Source organism: Amblyomma americanum, chromosome 2 (genome assembly GCF_052857255.1).
Source record: "Amblyomma americanum isolate KBUSLIRL-KWMA chromosome 2, ASM5285725v1, whole genome shotgun sequence".
Classification (NCBI taxonomy): domain Eukaryota; kingdom Metazoa; phylum Arthropoda; class Arachnida; order Ixodida; family Ixodidae; genus Amblyomma; species Amblyomma americanum.
In genome coordinates this window covers 30,069,836-30,091,085 of record NC_135498.1, presented here as the reverse complement: position 1 = coordinate 30,091,085, position 21,250 = coordinate 30,069,836, and the positions used below count along the sequence as shown (strand labels likewise).

Here is a 21,250-nt window from a genome sequence, read left to right as displayed (position 1 = left end):
TGGCGATCACATTTCGATGAAGGCAAAATGCAAGAGACCCGTGTACTATGCGATGTCAGCGGAGTTTAAAGAACCCCAGGTAGTCGAAATTATCCAGAGCTCTCCAATACGGGGTCCCTCGATCATAGCCAGAGTCACTTTGCGATGTTAAACCCCGCAAAAGCATGAACAAAACTTTATGCCATGCGCAATCAGTTACGGGATGCTGCCGAGAGTGATGAGGCAGTACAACGCAGGGCACATGGACACCACTGCCATGCTAAACATACGCTTAGCTGCACAAATCACGATTTTCCCACAATGTACCTTCCCTCTTCAGATATCCCCAGTATGGCATAGTACTTACACAAGCCATGTTGATATTAGCGGCTGCTCTGTCCTCAGACGGAAAAGGCATTTTTAGATAACCATACGTCCAACACACCTAATGTTTCCACATACAAAATGCCAGGCATCACAGCTTGTTCGCAATACAGTTAAAAGCAACAACCACGAAGCGACAGCATTCACAGTGTGCCCTTCTTGCACACTCTCGCGGTCCTTGCTTCCGCTCCTAAGCGGCGAACATCTAGCGAGATTCAGTATGGTTACCAATTTGGGCAATAAATGTGTCTGGTTACATAAAAACTCAAGAGTGCATCCACATATGTTCATGGAAATGAAAACTAGGAAAAAATACATAAAAAAACTTTCCTTTATTCTTGCATAAAGCATTGGATCACGTTACATTAAAGTGGTGGAGGGATGTAGCTCACAAGAGTGCAATGTCAAAACATGGCCAGCCTATGCAGTTCAACTTGTCCCTGAAGCCTTTCTTTAAGCATTTACTTTAAGAAAATGCAGCAGCAAGTGCTTTCTGGTGGTGTTTCACAAGCACAACCAATTTATAGCTAACTGCAGTGCCAAGAGGAATAAATAATTATGCAGGAACACAGATCACCCATCACAAAATACAAATAAAAAATGCACTGCTACTGATATACAAAAACCTGCTGAAACATTTCACAACACAGTGGATGCCTGTTTGTATGCCAATTTAGGTTTCAATATGAGCAAAAAAGTAGCCTGAAGAACATCACATTTCTAGATGCCTACTTCTAGCACAATGCTCAAAGGTAAGCTTACACACAACAAGTTTACTTGGCAACACGGAAAAACTTGTATAAAAATAGAGCAGGGCAAGTACGCTAGGTATTAGTCACTAGAATGTTAAAAAATAATGCTGCCATTTCACCTTGTTTTTACAAAACTTCACTAGTACTTGCTTTCACATTTGGAACGCAAGCTCTACATACTTTATAAGGACAAAACCCGCACTGTGATCAGTACAAATGCCACAGGCAGATGTTAACTTGCCTTTTACAAGACCTACGCAAGAGGTGAAAACTTCCGAGTAGCTTTTATTTTGCTAAAAACAAACAAAACAACATAGAAAGTCCCTTGCTGTGCTCCCTCAAAGTTAAACACGCTTTCTGTGGCTTGCACGATGACAACCACAGCTGATCACACAGTCAACAAAGCAACACTTGAGACCACTCATTTCAGTGGAGAACCACCCTGTGCAACTATGAGCACGACAGTTTTTTTTTTCTGCAGCCCGACACAACTGTGGCTACTTCCGACACATGGTGGCGTCGATTTGAGTCACAGTGGGTGATATCATCATGATCTTGCGCCTGTACATGGGGTCCTTCTCGATGGGGTTGTTGTGTAAGTAGACAGTGGCCAGCTTGGGGAAGTTTGCCAGCACTTGAACTTCTTCAAAGCTTTCAATCTCATTATCGTTGAACTGGGTAAACAAAAAAAGAAATGGTTGTGGAATAAGTGACAAGAGAAGCAATTAAATAAAACATCACACACACAAAAGGAAAACAGGAATAGAAGAATTAAGACCTCACACAACAATTCTCCTATTTGTATAAACTTTTAGTCCAAATGTTAGGCACGCACAGTTCATGATGCAATAGTCACACCCATACACTGAAGATGTACCATATTTTTTTGGGGGGGGTGGGGGGGAGGCAGAGTATGAAAAAGCATATGAATGCAATGACTGTGGCTTGTGAATGCCGCCACAGAAAGACAGAAAAATTGAAAAAGGAGAATTTTGTATGTAATTCATCTAACAGCAGCTGTACTTTGCAATGACAGAATTTACAGCACATGACAAAGCTTGCTGCAGCAGTATGGCACATTCCTGAAATCTACAATAACCATTGGTGGATTGAACTAAAAAACATACTGAAATCTTTGCAAGTTTCTTTTTTGTGATAATGACACCCAGATGTGAACCTATGGCTCTTGCATTCTATGTATAATCAGACAAAATAATATGGACCATGCTTCGGCATTCAAACTCATCTGATGCATTACCTTGCTAAAATTAATCGGTGTTTGAGTCTTATGCATATAAATGCTGTTTGTGTAGTCGTGCATAAAGGCAGCAAAACTTTCTATTTTTATAACAAAGTGCAAGGAAAGGGCAGAAACGTCAAACCATGGCTAATATTATCCCATTTTGCAACAGTACAAGCAATGGCTTAGTAGCAACAGCTGCCAGGTAACAGATCCTAGCTGCCAGCATCTCTGCACAGTGGTGAAATGTCCTCCGGACACTGTGACCAGAACCTAAGGCTGAAATCTGGTATGATGCTCACATTGGTTATGGAAACACAAATCCTCATGTAGCCAGTTAATCAAAATTCTGTGCATTACAGTCGGGTCCATTCATAACAATATTCAAGTGCCATGAAAATTCCAATAATAGTTAAACGGGTTGCACGAAAGAAAGCATAATAACTGCAAAGAGGGCTCACGGACGGCAAGTGACATGCGAGCTCCGCCGAGGCATCGTTTTGGTGGCCCCGAAAGGGGCCTCGTAAAAAATACGAGAAGGTTGCCACGGCTGCCACTCAGCTTGAGAAATCCCAAAGAAACGCTGGGGTGAAATCGCCACAAACATCTCGCAACATACTTCTCATTGGTTTGCACGAGAAAACCCCATGTCCATCAGCCTTGCTTGCCTCACGCGAAGCTTGCAAAGCGCTGTATCCAGCCGCCACATGGCTGGAAGTCCACACTGTTAATCAGCAGGGCAAACTGCTTCACCTTTGTGGCCAGAATCGGCCCGGCGATAGGCAAGTTCTGGGCACAGGCACTAAGAAACCACTCTTAGAGGGCCTCCTCCACCTACTTATAAGCACCTTGTCGAACGCATTTGCGCCCACTGTCAAGCAAGCACTTTTCTTTGTCAAACTTCTCAGCGGCGCGGATGATCGTCGACACCGTCAGTTGCGATAGTGCGTACTTCTTAACCAAGTCACACACTTTCTTACAGTCTTTGTAGTCCTTCACGATACTGCACTTAGTCTCCAAATCGATAACCGTGCGCTTTCTTTTCACCGGCAACGTCGTCCGATAATCAGCAGGCAGATCAGCCATCTTCCATTTCGGCAGCGATTCAAACGAGACGGAGAAACCACGTGACCAAGAACGACTTCGACGCAATCAACTAACACAAACAACCAAATCCGTTGGCAGAACTGCGCAGAATGAGGGGCGAGCGAGCAGATCAGCGCTGTCGGCGCACTGGCGAGGTCCATTCGTGTTTCGGAGGGTGGCACGGCGTAGAGCTATGGGCGCAGCCCATTTGTGTTTGAAGGGGTGGAAGGACAGCGGGAGAGAGGCGCGCGAGGCTGGCGATGCGGAGAAGGCCGAAAAACAGGTTCTATTGTATGAGTGCGTGGCGGGGAGAATGCAGTGGCTGAAATTTCTTTATTTTTTTTTTCTTTTCAGGGATTTCGCATTCCACTACCTTTTGGCATGAGCACTCAGGAGCCAGACTTCATTGTTATAACTGGTAATGCAGCATGGGGGCATTGTAGTAAGCGGGTTATTTTACCACAGAAAACATACAAAAGCGGAAGGTGCAGCAGCTTTTCATTGTTGTAACCGATATATTGTTAAAACCGGTATCGTTATAAGTGGGTTTGACTGTATCACTGTAACAACACTGAGCTGCACTGCCAATAAGCAGACCGGTTCACCCCGCAAAGTGTTTAATAATGCAATAGAATTAAAACTGGAGGGAACAATGAAGTTCTGCCTTAAGGATATGACGTGATAGCGTTAATGGGTCAATTCCCATATGTGCGGCATTGGTCATTCTCCATTTTACATTTATAGATTGCTGGGAGTCCTCATACCACTCCTGGCACAGCGATGCAATGGTTAGACAATGTGCCACTGCCCCAGCAGGTGGGGCTTGTGAAACCCAGGTTACTCTTCCCGAGCAACCTCTTGCGACCAATCATTATTTAACTGCCCCCTGCAGCGTTGGGCAGTTTTGCCACAATCCGGTGGGCAGGTTGTAATGGCGTCACAAGGCCACGTGACCTAGGTGGCAGGTGGGACACCTGCTTTATCGCTCTTAAGGCCGGCAGCGGCGAAGGATTTTCTGCAGAACAGGAGCCTTTTAACGTTATCGCAAAAAAAGCCTCATCGGGAAAAATATCGGCAGTCATAAAATTAGCACACTGGCTGGAGAGAAGCGGCGCCATCAGACTGGACATGACGTCAGCCGACCAGAAATGATGTCATTTTCGGAAAAGACATCAACAGCTTCTCATGCCATTGCATTGCTAACACATAAGATAATTAATTAGGTATCCCTGTGAATTTTTCTCAGAGTATGACCATGCACAATAAAAGCACACCAGGAATGTGTGATCCAGCTGGGGCCACTCACGTGTTTAATACTGTTGTTGCCTTACAGCACATCTTTGTATAAGCAACAAGTGCTTTTATCGTATTGGTATTGCCCAGCCATTTGTTACCCATCACGCTAGTGTCAATATGGACCACCTTTCAACAGTGACTTGAAAACAAATGACACTATATTTTAGAACATATATCCTATATGACTATGCAGTTTGCAACTTATGGCAGCAGATGCTGTCCCTATCATCACTGTTAACAATTGTTTCATCCAAAACACAGAGCTGCAATTGGCCATTAATGGCTGTTTTGGCGCCAGAACAATGGTGTTCATTTTTTTATGCTTATGAATCTTACTAGTCTACAGTCCATTCATTGCTGACCCAGAATCAACAGCTTACAGAGACAAAACAAAATTTCAAAGGTATTTCAGTTCAGTAAAAAATAACAAAAAGATAGATAAGAAAGCTGTTCTATACCCAAAACTCTTCAATGTTGACAAGGTGCTTGATGTTGATGAGATGTTTGATTCTGTTGGCTGCTAGGTCTAACGTCTCCAGTTTCACCTGCATGCAAAGGTTGGAAAGGCAAATATAACACAAAAAGAAAAGTTCAAAACCAGGCCACAGTGTGCATCAGCTACTAGATGTACAAAAGACAAGTAACTGTGGCTCCAAACTGCTCCCTGCCACAAAACCAATAACAGTCCTGAGCAACCAGCACTTCGTGTAGATCGCTCCTCCAGTTGTATGCTAGACAATGTACCTAAACCAGCGAGAGTGAAGACCATTCCTCCCATGACCACAACATTTTTCACAAAAGGAACTGGAAATGAGCCCGGCATGCCTTCTGACCAGCAGCACCTTAATAATTTAGCTGGCAGTTCGCACTGTGTTATATGCATCTCTACGTTGTTTTTTTTTTGCTCACTAAGAAAGAAATGAGGCAGATTAAGGAAAGCAAATAAAACAGCAATAAACCAAATTCTGGGCCTCCTACTAGGCTAGGCATCCCATAACCTGTCGCTGCTCTCCTAACGAAAGCATGTACTTAGGCTCAAAGAAAAAAATTGTAATGGGTTCCCCTGAAGTTTGGAGGAAAAACATACTGTAGGACAAACCCAAGCTGAGAGTAGCCTAACGAAATTTGTTGCCAGTTTAAGCCTGGCTCATGTGCATTTTCGCTTGCACGACAAACCACCGTAAATAAGGGTACACTCACGTTGTTTTCGAGGTTCTCGATCTTCTCGATGCCGTTGTGAGACATGTACAAGTGGCAGAGATTCCTGTTTTCATGTAGACCCTCAAGCTTCACTATTCGGTTACTCTAATAAAAAAAAACGAAAAGAAAAACAAAACATTTTCACACCAGGACAACCTTCTTGCAGGCCTGAAGCATTAGAAATAATGGCTAGAATAAAATAAATGTATTCCTATGAAGCAACAGAAGAAAACAGCCACTTATTACCAAAAACAACAGAGAAATTTAAAAAAGCTGCAGTGCGTAATCTCTTTCAAGGCTTAAATATAGAAAATATCTAGGCCTCCATCAATAGTGAACCTTTGGTTCGAAGTGAATTCGAAGCGAACCAAAATGTTCTGCGAATAATTTCAAAGCGACTTTTTCGACTACTTCTAGCCACCAAAAAAAGTTGATTGGCACTAGGGTGTCACTCAACCTTTCAGCGCTTGTGCCTCTTGCATCTGTGTCAGCTGTTTCAGTGTTGCACTATAGCACTCTACTCCTGGTTGAAAAACACAACATGTATTTTCAAAATCAAGTATTTTTCTAACACATAGGGGCATTGCGGGAAGAAGCTGACAGATGATTATGGCGCTCCCTAATGTGAAATTTGAGCACAGCTTTATTTAGCGTTAGATTGAAGCAGAAAACTTAGACAATGCTTAAGCTACCCTTAAGAGTACAATGTGAAGCATTGCTGCTTTGTCGGGCAAGGCCCCTTGACTATTGCAGTCAGCGAACGCTTCTTTGTGGCGCAAAGTGGCGCAGTGCAACCCTTGCCCTGTTGCACTCCCATAGACGCTCATGTATGTGCTTATTGATGGTTCTACTGCTGATTCATGGCTGACTCAAGTTTTTTCAGCTACCTTGAAAAGCTCGAAAAAAAAAAAATTGACACGACATTTATACCTTGCTTCAAAATACAAAAGCAAGGTGCATTTTGAAGCATTATTCGACGTCTCGTGCAGCATTTCATGGAGTCTTTGCTCTCAATTCGCAAAATTTAAAATTTTCCGCTGCAGAAAATTAGGGGCCTTATCCATCATTAGCCATGACAGCTAAAGATCCAGATGATTATTCAGCACCTTCTATGTTACTTTTTGTGAACTATAATTCTGACTGACTGATTGATAATTAAGCCTGCCTCCAAGGCAAGCTGGGCAAACTGAAGCAGCTGCGTTTACTTGGGTCATTTTGCATATCGTTTTCAAAGGTTGAAAGGTACGTGGAAGAAATGGTATAAAATATGGTTTCACAGCTTAGCTGTGCTGTGGCAGCATCATTATCTGTGGTGACTAATCTCCTACAATTTGTGAACAGAGACTAACAGAATGAGGTGAAGTTTTTTTTGGAACAGCTTTAAACTACACACAACTAGCACTTTAGTTTAGAAGACTACCTGAATACTGAGGAGTTCTAGCTGTTTCAGGGGCTCCAGGTTTTCCAACTTAGAGATCCTGTTCTTTCCCAAAAACAGGCTTTTCAGGTTTACCAAGGTGCCCAAGTTCTCAACAACCTGCAAATAAGATCAAGCAAACAAGAGCATAAGAAATTGGTTAAATAATTAACGGTTTTACACCCGCACAAATTTTCACAAAGGCATGCTTTAAAACAATGAACTCCCTGCAGTAATTTTGAACTTGTGCCAACTGAACTATTAAAATCAGAATTAAAGACACCAAGAAAAGCAGGAATGAAGCATGGCAGCAAAAATTTAAATGTCCCACTCAACACACTGCATCAATTAACAAATTTAAACTGGAATTCATCAATTACAAATAAATGCAATTTTTTGCACACCAGTGTCTGGCAAAAATAATGCTTAACAATGACTATACAACAGTAAGTGCCAAAAACAGCTTAGGCACAAAAAGAACAAGAAATGTAAGCAGTGAACACGCATCATAGACATGCACAGTGAACAGGTATCAGACAACACAGCTGTCATAATCAGGACTAAAATAAAGATCTACAGTTTCTATCACTGCACAGATTCTTTCAAACAAAACAAACATAAGTGACCCTACTATCAGCTAGCTTGCTGAATAAGCGTACTCCTATATAATTCAAGAATAAACAGCATCAAATTGGTCTAATGTTTAGGAGAATCCCCCAAGATTGATTTGATTTGTAATAAGGCAGTAATACTTATTAGCATCTAATGAAGCACAGCCATACAGCTACAAAAGAAGGCTATACAACTTCTACAGAAGCTTTATAGAGGAAGAAACATTCATCCTGGTCTGGGGTTCGAACATCGGACCACCGCTTGTCTGGGGCAGTCACTCTGGACGCTGAGCTAAGCAGGACGCCTAGCAGATGGTAGGGCGAGAGCTAATTGATCAACAACTCAAAGTGGGAATGGTGTCTGTCCAATGCTTAGGGGAATTCCGAAAGGTGGAGCAGATTCACAGCTTTTGCAGAAACTTCCTGAACCAGGACGAATATTTGAGCTAGGAAGGTTCTGCGAAAGCTGTACGACTGTGCATCGGTGGTTTGGTTTGGTTTGTGAGGGTTTAACGTCCCAGAGCGACTCAGGCTATGTTGGACGCTGTAGTGAAGGGTTCCGGAAATTTCGACCACCTGGGGTTCTTTGACGTGCACTGACATCGCACAGCACACGAGCCTGTAGAATTTCGCCTCCATCGAAATTCGACCACGCAGCCAGGATCGAACCCGCGTCTTTCGGGCCAGCAGCCGAGCGCCATAACCACTCAGCCACCGCGGCGGCTAAGGATGCTAATGAGCATGAGTAATTAATGCCTTATTACAAATCCACTTCACCTTGGGGGGAGGGTCTCTTAAACAGTGGACCAACACCATTCTCAGTCTGAGTTCTTCATCAATTTACTCACACCTTATTATACACTAACCGTCCTGGTTAGTTCCGTTGGTAGAGCAACTGCCTTGGACATGCAGTGGTCCTTGGTTCGAACCCCAGTCCAACACAAATTTTTTTTCAACTATGAACTTTCTGTGAAAGATGTACAGCATTCCTTTGCAGCAATATGGCTGCGCTTGGGTGGATGCTAACGAGTAACTTCTTCATTATCACCATCAAATTTTTGGGTGCAAACGACAGATGAAACGAGAGGAACTGAAAGTATGCCGAGCCCACCTTTATTCGGTTGCTGCCCAGTTCCAGCATTTCAAGGTTTACCAGCTTGTCAAGGTTCTCAATCTTGGTGATTCGGTTGTTCACCAGAAACAGCTTCTTCAGCTTGACCAACTTGTCGAGGTTTTCAATGTGTGTTAACCGGTTGAACGAGATGTCCAGGATTCTTGTCACACAGAGAAAAAAAGTGGAAATGAACAGCAAGAAACAGAAAAACAAATGAAAGGCAACTAGTATTTGAACATGGGGTTCAAACAACGAACCCATTTTCACAAAAACATCCTGCCTGAGGCCATGTTCATATGGCATAGTAAAGGCTGACATGGTGTTGCATATTGAGCTCCCCAGCCACTGCTTGCCATTCCACACTTACATTTTGCAACTTTAAAGGTGAAAAGTTGTCTCAATACAAGGCCTCTGCTGTCATACCAGTGCACTTGTGTGTTCATTACTCATAAGCAGCTTGTCTGCTATGACAAGCTGCAGCAAGGGTTTAACAGAAAATATGCTGCTCAGTAACTGCAAAATGCAGCTGCAGCTCTCTGTGCAAGAGGAACACAATGCACAAATGCAACATCTCACATTTTCACCTTTCAAGTGCAGCAGAAAAATAAATGTTCACATCAGCAAAATTAATTGGACTGCACGTTCAGCAGGGGTGTTGGTTGCAACCATCACACCAAGATAGCAGGAGAAATGGATATAGTGATAAGTGTTGCTGTCAGGAATCTTGAGTAAAATGTCTATCAGCCTAGGAAATCCATTAATAGATAAAAACTCTTGTGCAGGGCAACTAGCACTAATACATTACTTACGCTGTGTGCTGCACTGATTCAACCAACTCTCAATGAGAGTCAAGGACGAAGTCCTAACACTCACACACTACAGTAAGCACTGAAAATAAAAGAGGCAGTTACATCATTTTGGATAATGCCAAATCCATTTACCTACGAAAAAAATTGCCCCATACAGCTAGCTACTAGCATTAAAGCAATTTATCAGCAGTCAAGAGAAGGCAAGCGTAGCAGGGGACAGCAGAAAGCTAGGTGGGCTCGGATGAGATTAAGAGGTTTGCGGGGATATGGTGGCCACAGCTGGCAAAGGGTAGGGTTAATTGGAGAGACACCCCGCAATGCCCTGCAGTGGGCATTGTCATGCTGATGATGAATGAAGCCATTCAATGCTAATCAGTGTTTAAATCACATTTACATTATGCTTACATTAACTTTCCAACTCGCAATTTGCAACAAGACTAGATCTTGGTACTGCTACACACATAGCTTCTGTGAAATGTCTCGAACAGCTGTACTAGTGGACGCTGGGCATTCTATAATGTTGTAAACAGTTCTCGACATGGGTGTTACTAACCAGAATTCTTAACAAAAAAGCAACGCTACAGCTAGACAATGCCCCTAAAAGTACCACAAATTAGTAGCTTGCTTGTCTTCGACAGGCTACCCACATTATAAATCTCTCTATTGCAGAAAAGAAGTCTCTCAACAAGCTGATATGTTAAGTGTACAAGACAGCCCTCCATCTACCCAAAACCATTTCAACAGAGAAGTTAATGCAACTCGCGATCCAAAACACTATAGAAGAGCTAACAGAGGCACATCTTATCGCACAGTATGAGTGACTCTCTCAAACAGCAACAGGAAGGGCCATTTTGTTAAAACTGGATATTGGGCATATCATCATAGAAGGCCACATGCATGCTATTTATGGAAATATAGTGGGCAGAGTGAGTGAGAGAACAAACGCGGGTTAATGACACCCTAGTCGAAATCAAGAGGAAGAAATGGGCTTGGGCAGGGCATGTACTGCGAAAGCAAGATAACCGCTGGTCCTTAAGGGTAACGGAGTGGATTCCAAGAGAAGGCAAGCGTAGCAGGGGCGGCAGAAGGTTAGGTGGGCGGATGAGATTAAGAAGTTAGCGGGCATACAGTAGGTGCAGCTGGCAAAGGACAGGGTTAACTGGAGAGACAAGGGAGAGTCCTTTGCCCTGCAGTGGGCGTAGTAAGACTGATGATGATGTGATAAGATGATATAATCATACCAGCACTGCCAAAAAATATGCACCCAACCCATGATCAGGGCCGCCATGCAGCCAGAGCTAGAGTCCTACATAAACTTTACTCCACCCTACCAGGAACAGTCCACGTACAGCTGGCAGAATATCTCAATCAAGCAGCTTTTGCATTAGCTGTTGTGTACAATCAAGGCTCCCTAATCTCCGTGGCTACCATCGCTAAACCCATTCAATCAATAGCAGCTGAGGACGCAGACATTGCACTTGCCATCGCGAACACGAAGACAGAATACATTCTTAGCGATTCCAAATCCGCCACCCAAAATTTCACTAAAAGAAGAATTCACACACCAGCTTTGTCCACCCTGGCCAAAACTAAACCACCAAAATAGACAATCCACATCATCTGACACCTTCCCACTCCTCCGATCCGGGAAACACGGCTACCCACAGCCTTGCCCGAGGATTCGTCGATCGGGCAGAGGGCGACCCGCACTTGCGATCTAGGATCGGTGAGGGCGCGCATGGTCACGTATGACATAACACTCCATTACTGGAATCAAAGATTAAAATATCCCCCAACCCTCTCCGCAAAAATCCTTAACCACATCTAAGCAAGTTGTCTGGACGCAACTGCAAACGCATTACCTTCCCGAACCGCCTATACATATTCCCTCATGTACATCAATCCCATCTGCATTTTTTGTAATTATTGTAAAGCCAATCTAAACCACATGCTATACGAGTGCCCTAAGGCCTTACCCCCTCAGGGACTCCAACTCTCAAGACAAAACCAGTGAAAGACTGCGTCGCTCAGCTCACATCCGGAGTCACAACACCGGCCAGTGAGCTGGACCGTAGTGGTTGCCTGGAAGCGCGGACTTCCCGCCACATGACACCGTCGCGAGGGCCCACGCAGAATAACTCAAGATGACCCCTAACCTCTCACCCTTTTTGTCTTTATGACAACAAAACTTTACCGCCAACAACAGGCTTTTCAGCCACAATACGGATTCAAAAGGGAACAAAACACTGCACTTTTCAAGGGAACAAGAATGCAGGACTCACTCAAGATTGACCAAGGCATCCAGGTTCTCTATCTTGGTAATCTGGTTGTCGTAGAATTCCAATTCTTTCAGTGTAACCAACATGTGAACATTTTCAATCTTCTTTAACAAGTTGTTTCTAAAGATTAAAATCTGCAGACAGAGAGAAGCAAGGCAATGTATTTTGGTGGCACATGTTGATTCAACAAAGGCAGCATTTGTAAGTGAAAGTGGAGTTATCTTGTTTTCTTAACTACTAATGTTCTGTTAAAGCATCTGGAATCAAAGAGCATGCCTCAAGAAAAATTGGCGGCGGTTTAGCTCTAGTTAAACCTGAAGTGATGCGATAACTACAGCTGGCCGAGTGGAACTTGGTCAGTTGAATTGCAAAGTCAGTCTTTGCCGCTCCGTTTCTCTGGGCGTTCGTTCTTCATCTTCGTCCCACTTGACACGGTGCATGTGCACAGCTGTGGCAGCTTGGTTTTGCCGGTGCGCCACGCCACCAGCAGCAGCAGCTGCTCCGCACCACGTGGCTGGTCACGTGACGAACCCCGTGACCAGCCACAGCGCCGCGCTGCCGACAGCTGCTCCGCACCACGTGACCAACCACGTGACAGCGTGGCGGTGCCACCACGCCGAAGGCTCGAAATGCTACCGTAATGTAGCTATCGCTACAAAAGGTCATCCCTGATTACGGTCATTGTGCAAAAACAACAAGACTAACAAGTGCTTTTATAAGAGTATGGGAAATCAGCAAGAAAAGCGACACCATCAAGACAAGACAAAAATTGCACGTCAGCAAGCAAAACAACTGCAAGCCAGCATGTACCACTCTACTGACCTCTATTCGCCGCAGGTTTTCCAAGTTTGACAATTTACCAATACGGCAATGGGTGAAATCAAGGTCCTGCAACAGAAAACAGTACACTGAGCATTCTTCCATCTACACAAGAAATAACTGTCGCTCTTATTAAAAAGTAATAACAGGTCGCAAGAGAAACAAAATTAAAAGGTTACTCCATAGTAGGCGACTACTGCCAGCCCCTGATAACGGCTCCTCTACGATAATTCTGCGTACACACTAAGCTTCTCTTACAAAGGCATCCCAAGACTCACCAAGGTATCAGGTTCGTAATCATCATAGGATATTTCAGTAATTTCAGGTCCTTTTGACTTTTGCTGATCTAGAAAAAAAAGACGGCAGAAAGAAGTAACTATGTAAAATTTGTTAAACGAAGAACAATGCATGCAGTTATATTGCAGCATGTGAACTGGAAGTTTTATCAAAAACTGCACAGCACTTACCTTTTTGGTCGGTGTTGGCTGAAACAGAGGAAAACATTAAGTCAAAAGAGAGCTCAGTTTGTCACAAGGCCAGGTTAGTTATTAGAACAGCCAAGTGTAAACCAAACATATAAAAAAATTATGAAAAAATTCTTCCGAAAAAGTTCTTGCAAAGGACACAATAGCACTTGCAGTTCTTTTGAAGGAACACTAAAAGGAAAAGAGACTAAGTCAGACGGATAGATTATTCCTCAGTAACACTATAAAAATGCTTTTTCTGCACAGCTGCTTTGCAAATGAAATTTCTATCTTCACACATTCACAGGCCCCCAAACTCTGAGATGGTTACATTCTTTTTATGACATGCGGTTAACTGGAGCTGTCACACAGTGTCACAGCGCAAAAGTCATTGGGAGCCTGTGGTACTGAACCTGCTACATAGAACAGCTACATGTGGGCTCAGTGCACTGAATGCAAATTGAGAGACTTGTGTCTTGCCCTCCTGTCCGTCATCTGGTTTGCGTTATTCCAATTATGAGACTTCAAATTCTTGACTGTGCTTGCCGCGCTGCTTTCCTTCTAATTCAATGTCACTTGCCCGCTGATGTAGAAATTGCCTTGCATGAAAAAGCGATGAACCAATTGTGGCTGGCAAAGAATTCACATCAAAAGGCACGGTTGCAGCAATTTGTGAGAGGTGTCATGATGTGTTCTTCGCTTTTATGCAATTTTCTAGGCTATCAAAGCTCTGTTTGTGGTAAAAATGACACATTTTCTATCATGCAATGCTAAACTATCAGTCTAGCTTGACTTCCAAGCCCAAAGACTTCAGCCCCCCCTGGAAGAATACTCATGTGTATGCTTGAGACCTACCATCCTTTATGCCTTTATTTTTACTTATCAGTGCCTCACAACAAGGTTTGATGTGAGTGCGACATATATCCCACATGAATATTCGGTCTACTAAAAGTTTCAAACAAATTTGGAAATATATATAAAAAAACGATTGCAGTGGTGAGAATGTCTTCAGGGTAACTAGCATAATGGCTGAAAGAGATAACAATGAACAGCATTACTTTTTTCTTCACTCTTCAATGTTAGCCGAGCCACTCACCACTAGAAAATGAAAAATAGAATTGGTTTGCATCAAGCAATATCCCAGTAATAAATGTCAGAATAGGACTTAGCCTGAGGCCCTGGTTTGCAAATGAACCACTACACCCTGATCACGCATCACACTGCACATCGGAACTGGTCATACATACATATCAGAAGTACCAGAGATACCCCCCAGAACTACCTAGACTGATGACACTACATGTGTCTTGCCATTAAATTTACCCATGTGGAATGTTGGGAGTTTAAAAAGATTGAAAAATAAATGTCCTGGCCTGTACCCATGCGGGACCATGGGAATAGCAATAAAACTTGAATCCTCATGAACTTAGCATCTAGCTATGCTTAGGTCACACAGGTATAAAGCAGGCCACAACTGGCTTCCTCTCAGATGAGGAAAAGAAAATATTCTTGGTTCCTACACAATACAAGGCCAAATAGAAGAAACGCAACAAGTGCGTGCAAACGTATGTGATGGCCATCTGCATGCTGATGCATTTTTTACAAGAACCATGCATAAAGCAAGCATAAGCACTGCAGGCGTCATGCATGTAGCTGAGCCATTAGCCAGGTGTTCCTTTTGATACATCCCTCTTCAGGGAATAAAAGGAAAACAGTAAGACGACAGCACAATACATGACCAGCAAAAGCCAGGAGCAAGAACACTTCGTGTGAAGCTGTATACAAGATGAAAAATAACAAGTTCTCTATGTTGTTGCCTCTTCACAAAAGAATACAGTATAACATAACTTGTTAAGTGAGTTGGTTTCTGTATTCCATTGTTACAGCACAACAGACCACTGTGTTGTGTCCTTCCTTCTGTGTTCCGTCTGTTGCGCTGTGACCACGGAATACGGTGTGCTTACATTTGTTACCACTTCCTTAGCCAGGTTACATGTACCATTAATAGAAAATAGCAATTACAAAGCCTCTTACTAGTTAAAAAACATTTTTAAGTGCACAGTCCTTTTGATGCCACTTTTTTTTTTTTTGCCAGTATTAAGCAGGTGCTCAAATCTGCACACATTGCTTTTTCGAAACATCACATTTTAAGTAAACTACAGCCATAAGTTTGTTCAGCTAGGAGGAATTTATGTAAGCTGAAAGTGCTGCAAGAAACTGCTGAAATGAGCCCTCCATGAATTAAAGGTTGGAATTTCCAAATCCTAAACGGACTCATTTCATGCTTAGCTTTAACAACACTGTTCAGTGAAAAATTTAACTAAATGATCCAAGTAATTGCTAGATCTAGCCACATGATTTTATCGGTTTGCCTGGCTCAGTAAAAATGGTCACAGTGCAAAGACTGTACAAATGACATGTTTAACTACCAGGCCTAGTCAACAGGTAGCTGAATACACTGAACCAGATACGTTAGCACTGAACTACATCTGCTCAACTATGCAAGAAAATATTAACAAAACATTCATACCTAAAATGAATATTGTGGTAGACAACCACACCAGGTAATGTCGTCATAAGCAATGTTTGCAAGAGCTTTGAGCATCGACTTGGAAGATGCCCTCATGAAGCCCGCAATACATTGTACCCATATTCTAGCCCTTCGAGGCGGGCAACAAGATACCAAAGATGGGTTCGCTTCGCATTTATACTTCCACAAGGTAAAAGCCGCCATGGCTCACTCCGTACCAAGAGACGGCGGAAGAGTCAAAGAGGGGCTGCGGACTGCCTTTGCATCCCCTTCAACGTTCTGGCCAGGCCTCGACTGTGCTGCTGCCTCAACTTTTGCTGCAAGCCAAAAGCATAAGCACATTTTGCTGCCACAGGAGACAAAAAGCAGGGTAGCTGCCAACAAGAGCAGGCTTTGAGCAAAGAAGTGCAGCAGGCATTAATTATTCCTTATGTATAGTGACACTCAATATGTCCTACAGCCATTTGTAGGGTGCCGGAAGCCTGATTTACGAGCCACTACGACCATAAAGGTGTTAGGCAAAACTGAATCTAGAGGAAAACAAAGGACAGCAGGGTACAATCGTCTAGCTTGTTTGGAGCTGCATGTCACAGTGAACTACATTGTTATGAAGCACAGTTTACGATGCGGACAGCGTCATTGCAGTGTGGGTGATACGATACAGTACTACAGCGCTACCTGGCCACACCCAAATGCAACACTGCTGCATGTTATTTCTCTGCTGTGTCTGGCAACATTGGTATGTAGCCTGCCGCCAGTCACCTTTATGTAAAGATATGAATCCCAATATTAGGTCACTCTAGCTGCAAGTGAAAACTGTGAAGACACGTGGTATACGCGGTTTAATGTCCTGAAGCGACACATGGGCTATGAGGGATGCCGTAGCGAAGTGCTCCGGATTAATTTGACCATCTGGAGTACTTAAACATCTGCTGACGTTGCACAGCATACCGGCGTTTTTATGTTTCACCTTCGTCAAAATAAGGCTGCTGCGGCTGGGACCGAACACATGACCTTGGGATCAGCAGCCACATGCCTAAGTCACTAAGCCAGCGCGGTGGGTGAAAAGAAAAAAAAAAAAGAAAGGTCATTCTCTGTTCACAGAGTGCACTTGCATTTGAGTAAAAAAATAAAAGAGATCACACTATGTTCACGAAGAGTGTTTGCATCTGAGTCTGGTATGGCATTACAGCTGTTTATATTTTTATTTATTTATTTATTTGAAATACTGCCAGTCTCTAGTTGAGACCTTAGCAGGTGGGCATAACACGTATCACAGCAGAGGATAACATTTCTAAAAGCGGCTGTGCGAAAGACAGCTATAAATTAGACAGTTCATATCACAGAAAAAAAACTCAAAAGAAGTTGACAGATTTGCTCAAGTAACTGAAGAAAAAACATGCTCGTTCGAAAACATGAACATTAACATGGGCACAACACGTCGTGTACTCCTTAAAATAGACAAAAATGCAGAAAAATCTTTCTAACCACTCCTCGTTTTAAAACACGGCTTCTAGTTCGGTACGAAAATTTGAAAATGAATCGGCGTTAGTTATGGATTCGTCTAGACGGTTCCATTCTCTTGTTACTAGCGGGAAGAAAGAATTTTTGAAAGTGTCACTGTGATAAGGATATTCGGTTAGCGTATACGCGTGCTGGTTTCTTAATGCACGTTTTAGTGACAGTGAAATGTACTTTGATGAATCGATCTTAAAAGTGTTATTAAGGAGCTGATAAAAAAATTTTAGTCGCGTGCACTTTGCCCTTGTTGACAGCGTTTCAAGCCTGGAGATTTCAGCTAGTTGTGTTGGTGAGTCGTTTTTTTTGTATCTGTTGTGAATAAACTTCACTGCTTTACGTTGAATTCTTTCAAGTCGCGAAATATTGGTTACAGACTGAGAAAACCAAACAGTGTTAACATATTATAGTACAGGCCTAACAAACGTTTTATAAGCTAAAGGTCTAGTTTGTGTTGGCGCAAGACGAAGACACCTTTTAAGAAAGAACAGTTTTCGTAATGCAGTTGAAGTAATGTTGTCAATGTGTTTGCCCCATCCAAGATCGTTAGTTAATGTAACTCCTAAGTATTTGTGTTCATTGACGAAGGCCAGTGGAGTACCATTGATTTTGTACAAGAAATTTGATGGTCGCTTTTTTCTAGTTACTGCAATTGCTGCAGATTTCACTTTGTTAATTGAATTTGCCAATCACTACACCAGTCCGAAAGTTTTTGCAATGATCTGCAATGAACTTTGAAATCAGGCCAGCAATGGTATTTGTAAGCATGTGCAAATGTTTCAAGAGGCATGCTAGGCCATTATGCTTTTGGAGGACACAAGCACCTTAGAGTTTTAAAACTGGACTTTCAGGACCTTGACCCTTGCACTGCAATTAAAACATAACTAATTCACGGATATAACGCTGCAGCGATTGCATCAAAAACGCAGTAGAAAAAGTGCAGAAGATTTCTAATCTGCGAACTGCCTTGTATAAATATAGCATGACTGCGTGCCAGCAAATGTGAGAAATCAAAGAAAGGTGATAGAAGTTTCAGAAAAAAAAAAAAATTATTTTGCACTCTGTTACTATCATCATCAGCAGCGGCAGCCCGACTAAACCCACTGCAGGGCGTACAGATGATACAAATGAGTCTGCAGTGAACTTCCGCCCACGTTCAAGACTGGCGAACAGAATCCACCCGTGACAAAAAGCAGGTTGTTATTAGAGTTTCTCTGGTTACCTAAACAAAAAGCCAATCCCGAGATGAAATTATATACTCAAGAATTTTTGATACCTCTGGTTTGTTTGATATAGTCAAAGATTAAAAAACTAGTTTTGTTCGCTGTTGTAATTAGTCAGAGGTGCAATACAGGGCACCATGAACAGTGGCCAGTATTACAAACTGCTGTATTTTACTACAGAGCAGACGCTTCCTATTCACGACATCACAGGCACCATTTCGTGGTACAGAGTGCAGCTTCAGCTGTGCAAGCGAGAGCAGGGGGTGATAAGCCTATTACATATGCCTGCAGCCTTTCCCGTTGCTACAAAGCAAGTGGTACTTGTGAGCCAAAATTTTTCTTGTCTTACAAAATGCAAAGACAAAAAAAAAACAGGAAAATATTCCAGTGAAAAATTTCTTTTCCCCTCAAAACATCTTTCGAGACATGACGTTAGCTAACCTTGGAGCACCAGTGTGAGGTCATGTGGCAAAACTGTGCGGTTTCAGCAGCCACTTTCATCAAAAAGGATCGCTTCTCGTTATCCGTGACGTTTTGTGTTGATTGAATATTAGAATTAATTGTTTAACTAGCAATGCTGTTTTTGATCCTACTGTTATGGTACAAACCTTTTTGTTTGCATCAGAATCTAATCATGTGTACTGGGGAGTTGAAGGCAGCTTTTATGTGCAAGAAGCCACGGGCTAATTTACACAAACTAACAACCTCTTGCCCACTCTTCGTAGCTACAATGTATTGTCATAGCATGAAGTGAAACTCTATGGGCGTAAAAAAACCTGTTCTCATGCAAAGATGCACCTTAAAAACCTGCACGGCAACTGACCAGGCACCAGTGAAACAACAAAATGGCAATTCACAAGCAACAATCCAGCTTACATGCATACTGAAATAGCCCTAAAAGCCCCGACAGAGAAAGCAGAAGGCAACTAGAAGCCGGCAGAGACATAGGTAGCTACTGCAATGGAGTAACATACCACTGTTCACAACAGCATCAGGCTGAGTTGTGCGAGCAGCTTCCTGGGTTCCTTTGGCTTCTGCACCCTGTTGTGCTGTGAAAATGATGGCATTAAAAAAAAACACAAAATTCATTGTCTCTGCAATGTCTTGTAGATGTAAATTCACAGCATTTTCGAGAACGGACTGTTTTACTTCTTCAGAAAGTGAGATCTGGACTCTTTGTAACAAATGTGCTTTACACGAACAGGGCATGTTGACAGCAACACTTTAAGAGTCAATTAAGGGTGCAGCTCAATGCTTTTCTACGCTTTTCAAACCTGTGAAATTAATACAACGGAGCAAGCCGAGTTCGCCCATTTTACGACTGGGAGCTGAAAGCCGCAGTCATATGTCTGCGGTTAATTCAAGCGCCGAGTGTGGTTTAGCGTGCTGTCAGACCTGCAGCCATGCCCGAGGACTTAGCACGAGGATAACAGCATAGAACGTTAACTACTTGGAGATGGCTATGTTCACCAAACTAGACGAAACTTTAACATGAGATGAATCCTCTTGGAGAACTACAACATGTCATCACGGCTAAATATTCGTAAGCTACATTTAAAAAAAAAAGTAATGCATTCAGCAACTCCGTGCTTACCTTTAGTTACCTGATCCCTGCAGGCTTTCGACGCATCCTGCGTTCCTGGCTTCACGTCCTCCGTCTTAACCGGAGGAGTTACTGTAAACAATACGGTGAGTTAACGACACCTCCATTAGCTCTGGAGAACGCTAAATTTAACACACGATTCGAGCGCGAACGACCAAGGTATGAGGGTAAGCGTAGGTAAGGCTGGTACAGCCAAGGAGGCTATGATACAGCTCGTAAGCAGCACCGTCAGATTTGCCCGAAGGTTTCGCACGGCTAAAAGTAGCACCTCAGGTGCGTAGAATAGGCGATTTCGCCAGGTGCAACAGCGTAAAAAGCGTCAGAAATGCGCGATTCGTACACAATGGTGACACCCCGTTCCACAAAGCACGCACATCGGAGCCTTTGAGCGACAGTGCCTGTGGTGTAGATGGCAAATACATCAACACATTGCCTCGTCGATCCCCGCATCGGCGGCCGTGGCTTTGCACCAACAATGCAATCTCTGCGAATAAAAGTAAGAAAGGAAAAAGAAAGTACTTGCCTGCGCTATTCCCAGTACTGCTCATCTTTGGAAACTGGCACCGGAAAGTAAGTCGCGAGTGTTGCGGCCTCTGGCGATGGCGCCATGAAGCTATCGGTCTAGTGTTTGTGGGTTTGCGATTACTTGCTGGCTAGTTTTGATCTTGCGAGGTAGCGTAAAAAATTGGTCTGAAGTTTAGTATGCATAATGTTTACCCTAATTTACTGTTTTAATAATAAAGTAACAAACAAAACAATGAGAGCATCACTAGTTCTGCTTTAGTTTTCAAATGCGTCGCACACGTAGAGTACGATTGTATCATGTTCAGGCTCGAGTTAAAAATTGATTGCCCCTCCGCTACTGTGCGGTTGTTCTCGATTTCACAGACGGTAAGGGCTTTAATTGATACCATTTGATCCAGAAA

At 43.0% G+C, this 21,250-nt stretch overlaps 1 protein-coding gene across 4 annotated transcripts; it reads right to left on the bottom strand.

The window, feature by feature from the left end:
• Positions 1 to 678: 678 nt before the first annotated feature.
• Positions 679 to 20,941, bottom strand: LOC144120909 (uncharacterized). Of its 4 annotated transcripts, none has more exons than XM_077653705.1 (13): positions 20,848 to 20,941; positions 20,316 to 20,396; positions 19,696 to 19,770; positions 16,199 to 16,297; positions 13,454 to 13,471; positions 13,265 to 13,332; positions 12,990 to 13,055; positions 12,171 to 12,301; positions 9,077 to 9,239; positions 7,358 to 7,474; positions 5,938 to 6,042; positions 5,196 to 5,282; positions 679 to 1,789 (listed from the first exon to the last, which is right to left on the bottom strand). In XM_077653705.1, exons 1-13 carry the CDS (start codon positions 20,870 to 20,872, stop codon positions 1,613 to 1,615), a joined length of 1,212 nt encoding a protein of 403 aa, XP_077509831.1. In that variant the 5' UTR covers positions 20,873 to 20,941; the 3' UTR covers positions 679 to 1,612. The 4 variants fall into 4 exon arrangements, with proteins under 4 accessions (XP_077509831.1, XP_077509828.1, XP_077509830.1 ...); XM_077653702.1 differs by lacking the exon at positions 20,848 to 20,941 and adding an exon at positions 20,699 to 20,799; XM_077653704.1 differs by lacking the exon at positions 16,199 to 16,297 and having other exon boundaries at positions 20,848 to 20,936.
• Between the last annotated feature and the right edge of the window lie 309 nt (positions 20,942 to 21,250).